Source organism: Hyposmocoma kahamanoa, unplaced genomic scaffold, assembly GCF_003589595.1.
Source record: "Hyposmocoma kahamanoa isolate Upper Pololo Valley unplaced genomic scaffold, ASM358959v1 78471, whole genome shotgun sequence".
Classification (NCBI taxonomy): Eukaryota; Metazoa; Arthropoda; class Insecta; order Lepidoptera; family Cosmopterigidae; genus Hyposmocoma; species Hyposmocoma kahamanoa.
In genome coordinates, this window is record NW_020653971.1 from 1 (window position 1) to 10459 (window position 10459).

General features: G+C 35.1%; 1 protein-coding gene across 1 annotated transcript; it reads right to left on the reverse strand.

Moving 5' to 3' along the window:
• Nucleotides 1–2385: 2385 nt before the first annotated feature.
• On the reverse strand, nucleotides 2386–10097 carry LOC113233497 (cell cycle checkpoint protein RAD17; the record flags this gene model as incomplete). The annotated part of the gene is made up of 5 exons (XM_026468622.1): nucleotides 2386–2579; nucleotides 2964–3145; nucleotides 3693–3821; nucleotides 7984–8149; nucleotides 9806–10097. Coding segments are annotated over 5 exons (963 nt in total), but the record flags the coding sequence as incomplete, so codon positions are not given.
• Between the last annotated feature and the right edge of the window lie 362 nt (nucleotides 10098–10459).

The following is a 10459-nucleotide window of genomic DNA, read 5'->3' on the forward strand; positions in this document are numbered from 1 at the left end:
CAGAAAAGACTAAGCTATCCGTGGGTACCATTGAACATCTCATCAATGAACATCTGAATCTTTCAAAAGTCAGTGCAAGATGGGTGCCGCGAATGCTCACGCCGCTTCAGAAACAAGTTCGAATTGAGTGCAGTAAGGGGTTTTTGGAGCTTTGTAGCGAAAATCCAAGTGGAATTTTTGAACGCATTGTCACCGGTGATGAAACGTGGATTCATCACTATGATCCTGAGAGTAAGCAAGAGTCCATGCAGTGGCATGAAAAAGGAACAGACCCACCGAAGAAGTTTAAAGTCTGCCCATCCGCCGGAAAACTCATGGCCAAGGTGTTTTGGGATTTTAAGGGAATTTTACTGATCGGATACACAAAAATGGGTCAAAGTATTACTACCGCAGCTTACGCAAACAGCCTACGCAATTTGAAGGACGCTATAAAGGAAAAATGACCTGGAAAATTGACCGCTGGTGTCTTGCTTCTTCACGACAACGCGCCGGTTCACACAGGGCGCGTTGCCAAGGCTGCTGTGAAGGATTGTGGATTTGAAGAAATCACTCATCCACCCTACAGCCCTGACCTGGCCCCCAGTGATTACTTTTTGTTCCCAAACCTAAAGAAAGATCTTCGGGGTAAGCATTTTTCCGACGATGAAGAGTTGAAGGAGGCAATTAATGAACATTTTTCAGGCAAAGAGGAAAAATATTTTTTCGAGGGCATCAAAAAGTTATTTGCCCGATCAAATAAGTGTATTGAGGCTATGGGAGACTATATTGAAAAATAAATTTTATTTAGAATTTTTTGCCTATTATTTCATACCTATACCGAGAATACATTGAACGCCCCGCGTACCTCCTTCACTCGTATGAAATGAGCATTCGTATGAAAAGATTTGATTAGGCTGCGATTCCACCAGAGATGTGCGAGTTAGGAAAGCGTGCGTACGCGTGCCTCTGAGTGCCCGCGAGTGCCCTCGAGAGCTCGCGAGTGCCTTTGAGTGCCCGCGAGAGCCAGGAGTGCTTTTCATTGCCTTTGAGTCCTTTTGAATGCCAGGGAGTGCTTTTGAGTGCCCGCGAGTGCCTTTGAGTACTAGCGAGTGCTTTTGAGAGCCTTTGAGTGCCCGTAAGTGCCGTCGAGTGCCCGCAAGTGCCGTCGAGTGCCCGCAAGTGCCGTCGAGTGCCCGCAAGTGCCGTCGAGTGCCTTTGAGTCCTTTCGAGTACCTTTGAATGTCGGCGAGTGCCTTTGAATGTCTTTAAGTGCCAGCGAGTGTCTTTGAGTGCCAGCGAGTGCTTTTGGGTGCCTTTGAGTGCCTGCGAGTGCCTCTGATTGCTTTGAGTGCCAACGAGCGTCTTTGAGTGCTTTTAAGTACTAGAAAAGCTTTTGAGTGCCTTTGAGTCCTTTTGAGTGCCAGCGAGTACTTACAAAAGCACTCGCTGGCATTCAATGGCATTCAAAGGCACTCGCGGGCATTCAAAGGTACTCAAAGGCACATCTATGAACTGATGCGAAGTGCGCGGACTGCGGACCTCATCTAAGGCGCAGAGTTGCGGACACAATTCTCCTAAGCGGCTCTCTCCGTCCCTTTCGCACTTATGTATATTAGTCGGTAGCGAATTTGGGCTTTGGCAAAATAATGGCCAAGTGATTTTCACTCGAATTTTCGATTCGATTGACAATCGAATTTCCTTTGTATTAGAATAAATTAATGTATTTCCAACGAAGTCTGTACAGTTTTTTAAAATAAAATATTGAACAATCAAAAACCCTTATATTCTATATACGAAGCTGAACAACTGTACAATAACGGGCTAACTTAGTAACTTGAAAAGAAAATCTATAAATGTTAGACAGCTGTTTAATATTGAGTGTAGAGGTTTTTTTTACCAAACTACGCACTAAAAAAATTATAAGATTCACGTAAAAATACAGGGATTTACGGTACTTAAACGTATTCTTTTTATCACTGCGTATAGAAAAAGAAGGTATAACAAGCAATAGACTCTACGTACATGCTACTAAATTGTATCAATGTTTATAATTAAGCTTAAAAATATATTTTGTTTTACTATATATATATAATAAACCACGATTAAAAATATTTATCCACGTTTCGAGTTCTTAGGTTTTCGCGATTGTTACACATAGGAAATGAAACTATTTTTCCGAATTTAAATCGCGTATACGCGTCACGGTTGACTGTCAACCGTGACCATGGAACCTGTGAAGGGCCCGAAACGTCGGTTTGTTTGAAAAAAAAAATATACGCGATTTAAATCCGGAAAAATAGTTTCATTTCGTATTTATCCACGTTTTTGGATAAATATTGAGTAAAAATTGATAAATATTCATATTTATCCATGACCCATCTCTAAATACGACACATTTTTTGGTATTTATACAAAATATGTAATAGTCAAATAACCTTTAGGATTTAACACTCTGCCGACTCCATGTAGAATGCTCACAGTATCATCTTTGCCTATTGCTAAAAATTTGCTTGAAGGTTTCTTTTTCTTTGTGCCTCTCGTTATTTTGCTCTTAGTCTCTTTTTCCACCACTATGCTGGTTTCCAAGTATTGAGTTGACCCTAAAAATAACAAACGTGCAGTCGAGAACACATGAAGGGTGACGGGTTTTGACTTTTGGATAGTTGTTATTGTAAGTAGGTAGTATAAAGTTTAATTTAAATCTTAAGTGTCTAGCTTTTATTTCGATGGGGCCATAACATTTAAAAGAAGACGAAGAAATGTCTAGCTTGACGTATTCTTGACCCTATACTTTAAAACGTGTCGCGGTAATGACAGATTGACTTACACCGAGGAGAAGTTACATATTTAGAAATGGTAACTGAAGGGTTGCACATGCAAAAAAGTATACGAGAGAGTGTACAGAACAGAAACTTGGACGGCAACTGACCAAGAAGAGGAATTTATTGAAGTTTTGACACATACTTTCGGTTTTATACGAGTACCTTTTAAACACGCAAAATGTAGATTCAACACAGCCGATCTCACATCTCCTCCAGAAGAATTAACAACACATTCTATCATGTCTGCAGTAGGGATGTTGTACATAGATGTATGTTTCTTGCTTATTATCTCCGCTGCTCGCTTTAAGGCTACCCTAAGGCCTGTTACTGAAACACTGTTGAAGCTAAAGAGTAATAAAAATAAAATAACAATACATAGTAGCAAATGAAGAACTTGTCCAACACTTGTGTAAGTTACAGTCTTTTAAATGAAACTAAGGTAGTATAGAGTCACCTTTATAGATCAAACTTTTGCATGGAGTTGTTTATTGCAATAGAATACAAATATATTACATTGTTTCCCATGATATAAGTTGTTACAACTTTGTTTTGACGACCACGATGAGATACCTGTACTTGAACAAATAAAAAATCTCTAATTTCAAAAAAAGGAGGAGGTTCTCAATTCGTCTGTTTTTTTTTTGTATATATGTCACGCGATAACTCCGCCATTTGTTAAGCAATTTTGACGACTCTTTTTTTGTTGGAAAAAAGGTACCTCAGATGTGGTCCCATTGTAAATTTCAAGAAAATATTCCACCTCTAAGGATGGCAAACTAGGGAATGACTAACTTTTTAGGTCGGTATTTTTAACCGTTAGGTTAAGTTATCATAAGTAAATTCGACTGTCCTGTTTTTGAACAAAGTTATTATGTTGTTTCAAATTCTTACCTAATATGATGTATTTGGAACTGCTGTTTCAAAGTCGGAGTAAATAGATTGGAGACAGTACTTTTGCTGTCTGTGTAGGACTCTGAACATATGAACACAATGGGTGACTTAGCTCTTTGCTTGTATTGACTGAAATAGATATAGAGGTCTAAAGTGAAACTTTAATTATTAGCCCAGAAATCTTGAAAATTATATCAAGGTCTTTTGTTGATATATACAGTATTCTAATGTACTCAGAGTATTCCAGATGTCCTAAAGATGAAAAGGATTTATACAAAATAAAATTGGTGTGCCAGAAATTATGCACACCAATTATGTGGTCTCAAACTAGAGAACTACCTGTACAATGAGTACCAGAGCAATGGAATTCACTCGAGGGCATTACTCAGAATACCAACACCAGAACCAATTTCAAAAAGTTTGAAATACTGTGTGTGGCTGCCATAAAATTGCATTTACTTCTACTGTAAAGTTAATTTCTTAGAATACTTTTTTATATTAGATATGATACATGAGTCGTTTTTTGGTCGAACCTCCAAAAATATGTCCCTTTCAATAACTTTTATGTTATTACATGAATGCTAAGCATTATTTATTTAATATGATTGCTTGCTTACTTAGTCTGTGTTACGCATAAAAAGACTACTTTACTACATCACAGTAATAAATAAAAATTAAAAAAGTGGTCAATTTCTCATTCATGGGAGCCGGTTCCACGTCGCCCTAATTTTAAGAAGAGAAGAAAAAAAAAATAAACACTCGTGGAAATCGCAATATTTCCCATCGAGGATAAACTCTAATAACTTTCACGTCGAATACATAACCGTAACTTTCCAATTTATTATAAACAAACATGTTTTCTTGGGAATACAAAATGTGTTTCAATTTTTCTTATCATTAGTGTCACTTCAACCAAAAGCCTCCTAATAACAAAAGTTCATACCGCATCACCTTCACTCTTCGCACATGGGTGAATTTCACATTCCAAATTTCAATGGCACTTTTTGAGTGATTTTTGTAAAACCCTTTTTTCTTTTGGTTTTAAGGTCTTAAATGTACAAATAAATTCAAGCAATGCCAATAATTATAAAATCACAGAAATATTTAAGTTAAATACAACAAAAAACTATATTTTAGGTCACACGAATGAGATTGCAGTAACACGAATGATTTTCTCATAAATATAAATGAGAAAGACGGCACAGTAATGAGAAATTATTAAGTGTGTTGTACACATTTTATCGTTCACAAAAGAACATTTAACAACATTTAATACGTAACAAATACATTATAACTTCTTGTATCAAAATCCTTCTCATCTGTGTAAGACCATCTATCTATTTATATGTAATTAATAAATAAATCTAAATAAGTATTTTGTTAATGTCATATAAACTTTGTTGTACATCAACATGTCATCATCATCACCACCATCAACATCATCATCATGATCACCATTATCATCAGCATCATTACCATTCACATCATCATCACAATCATCGTCATCATCACTACAATCATCATCGTCATCATCACCACCATCGTCGTCACCACTGTCATCACCACCACTATCACCATCTAATTGTTATATTTCAAGTAAATGTTTTGCTTAAAGTAACTATTTGACTTAAAAGTAGACAAGAATGAGAGCGACAATAATGATATTTGGATACATTTTTAATTGTCACGTGTGTAAAATATGCTGGACCGTTATAAAAGTGCATGGTTTTTTAAGTTCCCTTTGTCTAATTGATGTACAATAAAGTTTATGAAACTATTACTTAATACTTATTTAGATAGATTGCTTTACATGAATGAGAACGATTTAGTCACTAGCGCTGAAATTGGTATTTAAGTCGACTTTTTGCTAAAACGGAGATGCACAGGTTACTTCACTGTGTACACTCCAATCCGACAGGAGCCCATTCTCACGTGTGCGAAGAGTCAAGGTGATGTGATGCGAATTTTGTTATTAGGAGGGTTTCAGTTGAATTGACACTAATGATAAGAAAAATTGAGACACATTTTGTATTCCCAAGAAAACATGTTTGTTTGTAATAAATTGGTAAGTTACGGTATGATTTCGACGTGTAAGTTATTAGAGTTTATCCTCGATGGGAAATATTGCGATTTCCACGAGTGTTTAATTTTTTTTTTCTTTTCTTAAAATTAGGGCGACGTGGAACCGGCTCCCATGAATGAGAAATTGCCCACTTTTTTAATTTTTATTTATTACTGTGACGTAGTAAAGTAGTCTTTTTATGTGTAACACAGATTAAGTAAGCAAGCAATCATATTAAATAAATAATGCATAGTATTCATGTTATAACATTCATGTAATAACATAAAAGTTATTGAAAGGGACACATTTTTGGAGGTTATCTGAAAACGTGAGAAGGGGCTCCTATCGGATTGAAGTGTACGCAGTGAAGTAACCTGTGAATCTCCGTTTTAGCAAAAAAATCGACTTAAATACCAATTTCAGCGCTAGTGACTAAATCGTTCTCATTCATGTAAAGCAATCTATCTAAATAAGTATTAAGTAATATCGAGTTCTTAGGTTTTCGCGATTGTTACACATAGGAAATGAAACTATTTTTCCGGATTTAAATCGCATATATTTATTTTTTCAACCAAACCGACGTTTCGGCCCCTTTACAGGTCCCATGGTCACGGTTGACTGAGGTGGTACAGTCTAAGGATTTTGATACAAGAAGTTATATTAAAATATTTGTTACATGTTAAATGATGTTAAATGTTCTTTTGTGAACGATAAAATGTGTGTTGTAATAATAATTTCATACGTGTTACTGCCATCTCATTCGTGTGACCTAAAATATCGTTTTTTGTTGTATTTAACTTAAATATTTCCGTGATTTTATAATTATTAACATTACTTGAACTTATTTGTACGTTGAAGACCTTAAAACCAAAAGAAATAAGGGTTTTACAAAAATCACTCAAAAAGTGCCATTGAAATTCGGAAAATGGAATTCACCCACATATATGATTATACCTTAGTTAGAGGATGGAAAAAAAATAAAAGAAAGGAGCTGCCCTAACTACGGAATGAACGTACATACCTAAACAAAAATTGAACGAACAAATGGCGGATTTCTTTAGTGTCGTACCATAATCTATCGATAAGTTATTATCGACATGCAAACATTTCATTAAAGTAGATCAATATTCCATTCGGGAATATTTTAGGTTATATGGGAATATCTGGGAATGTCACATGAAATTTAGAATTTATTGTTTTGCGTTTACAAATACTGAAATATTACGGAAAAGTGAATTTGCACAGAAAAAAATAATATTTGTAATTTTAGAGTATATAAAAAATAGAAAGCTTTGAAATATAAATCCTTTACATTTCCTACCTCAAGATTCATATTTTCATAGAGAAATTTAAACAGATTCCAAACAGTGTAAGCTTTTTGTATTTATGCATTGGTATATCAGTGACTGATTTAAGTGAATCTTTAATACTTCCATTTAATTTTGGAAATAAATGAAAGTAGTAACATTATATTCCTAGAGTCGAGTTTTGACCCCACATCCCGTAATGCTGCAGCGACGAATTTTTATTAATACTTAATTGTTCTCACTGTCAATATTTTCGTCCATTTTATTACAATACATGTGAATAATTCAATAAAATACTTGGAAAACATTTATTTTGACATTTGATCTTCCCTTTGACAACCGTATCATGTACTTCATGTAACGCGAAATGGACACGGTTGGCATTTAAGATGACGTTACGTATTTTCGATTCCCGTGTTTGACACAGGCCAATGTAATGCTATCTCTTTTGGCTTAAGACGGCACGCAATAGTTAAACAGAGACAATGAGATGTTTATGTTTTCAACGTCGAAATGCACCATATACATATAACGTCTGTTATATATATTTGTCAACATAACATGTCCTGATTATACCAAGTGATAGTACGAACAAGTTGTGCGCCTAGTTTTAATCGACATGTGATAACAGTTGCACTCAGAGCTTTAAACTCGAATTTCTGAAGGACACTGCCAGTGCGCCAGTCACCCTGAGATATAAGTTGACAAATCTCATGTGTCTATGATTTCACCAAAATCTTATCACATTCTTATCTGATCTTACATGAAATTAAACCCAGGCCCTTCTTTTCCACCACCTATTGTGCAAACTGTTGGGCCACCAAGATCATGGAAGTCTGATAAGCAGACCGATAGTTCACTTTTAGTTAAAAAACAAAACCTTAAGTAGAAAAATACAATTGTAATTATGAAATCAACTTACTGCAACACATCATTGAATTCTGAAGGTGTTCTTAAAAACGTGTTGGGAAAGTCTTCAACTAACACTATTTTACTGCTATTGTTGTCCAACAGAGAAGTGAAGTTTGCCGCATTCAAAATAAAGTCTAAAAACTTAGTAGATTGCTTTTCTTTAAACTCATAGTCACCTGTAAGTTTTGTAACAATACAACACTAGATTATTACAAAGTTATTGGACTTTTTATTTATAGTACTTCCCAAACCGAATTTTGTTGTTCAAAGTGTTCTGGTTACTGAGAGCCCTTCAGTACAATCGGAGCCCTTCGGTACAATCGGTCTACTTTCCCGATCGGTCCACTTGTCCAAATGGTCCACTTTCCCGTCTATTTCCCATCTCGTCTACTTTACCGAACAGTCCACTCACTATTTGTCTACTTTTCCAATCGGTCCACTTGTTTTTCCTGATTCGTCAATTTCCCATTTCGTCTACTTTCCACATGGGTCTACTTTCCCGATCGGTCCACTTACCCAAATGGTCCACCTTTAAAGCGTGTAAATTAATAAAATATTACAAAAAAAAATCCATTTTACAAATTGTCAAAGCCAGTTTATAAATGAGTACATTTTTATATTTTTGATAATGATGGCCGCTTTACTTTAACCATGATTTGAAAAAACAAAAGCAAGTAAACAGTTTTTAACCAACTTCAAAAAAGGAGGAAGTTCTCAATACAACTGTATTTTTTTGTATGTATGTTACGCGATAACTCCGGTTATTTGTGAACCGATTTTGATGATTTTTTTTGTTTGAAAGAGTCAGTAGTGATCCCATTTAAATTTGAAGAAAATATTCAACCTCTAAGGTGGCAAACTAGAGCTGAAACTTGTTTTGCGCTCTTTCCGGTAACCAATTTCAATAAAACTTGGCAAATAGATAAGTAATTCCACAAACTCAGTGTTTTAGTACTCTGTACTGAGATTATCTGGGTAGACGCATCATACGTAGATCAAACTGTAAAGTAGATCAAACTGTAAAGTAGACCAAACGGGACAGTAGATCAAACAGATAAGTAGATGAAATGGGAAATAGACGAATAGGGAAAAACAAGAAACCCAAGGGGAATGTACACGAAATGTGAAAATAGACGGATCGGGAAAGTAGACCAATTGTTCTGAAGGGACTGCAAGACAACCAAAGTTTTATTAATAAAAATGGAAGTTATTAATTTGCTACTCTGCGAATGCAGTGAAGGTGAAATCATGCAAAATAGTTGCGCTAGCATTGAATATTTTTTCATGCATTTAATTTATTTGCAGTTAATCTATTAATTACTTAATGTTTTATTACTTTTAGTATAAATTGCTTCTCCTCCTGTTTAACACTTACTAATATTAATTTTACTGAAGCCGGTGACACTTTTCATATTCTTTCAGGCAGATCAAATAATACAAAAAACTAGAAGATAAAGAGGACTTAGCCATGCAAATATGCAACAAAAGAAAACATTTACTATATTATAAATAAATAACACACACACTCATAGCTCTTACTAGGGCAACCTTGTATTATGGGTGCTATGGACACACACACTTAGACCACCATAAATGACACCCAAATTCACAACAGAAATAAATATAAGCCATACAAATATTTCTCCCAGTCTGGAAATTGCACCCTGGAATTCTGTTTGGCAGTCCAGCATGGGAACAATTTGGCCAAGGAGGCAGTTTTACATTACACATTAATAAACACTATTGGAAACCTGTAATTGGCTGCATGTTTTTATTCCTGTTTTTATTAGTTTTTGAAGCTGTTGGTTTTCTATGCATAAATAAATACTAACCATACTCAGTAGGTATTTCAATATCAATAGGTGTGATCCATTCAGTAACCTTAATATGATATTTATCAGCGAGCATTCTCAAGGTGGCAGTCTTTCCGCAACCCACAGGGCCAGTCACCAGCAACATATCACTACTGTTTATTCTGCACACTGTCTTCACCCACTCCTCTACCTCTTGTATTTTTTTATTATTGACAGCTAAATCTTCAACTGTTTTTGGATCGAAATTTTTCATCCAGTTTTTATGATTTATGTTTACTATCTGAGCACTACTTTCAGCTGATTTATCAAGTACATTCTGTAAATAGCAATTGTCAATTTCAAATGGAGTAACTAAAAATTTAATTGAGTAGGCTGTTAGATGCCAGTTATAACTTACTTGTTGTTGTGGTTTAGTCTTCGGAGGAACTTCCTTTCTCAATTTCTTCGGTATTTCTGACTCATCAAAGTCGAATAATGGTTTGAACCATTTTTTCTCCTAAAAACACATTGAAAACTATTATTATTCGAGGAAAACACAATGTAAACAAACCGTGAACTTAATCTTGTTTATAGATAGAAAATCAAACATTTTCATTTTACTTCTCAGTGAACCGTAACCGAAACGTTGACTTATTTGAAAATAACATATATTAGATGCGATTTATATCGCAA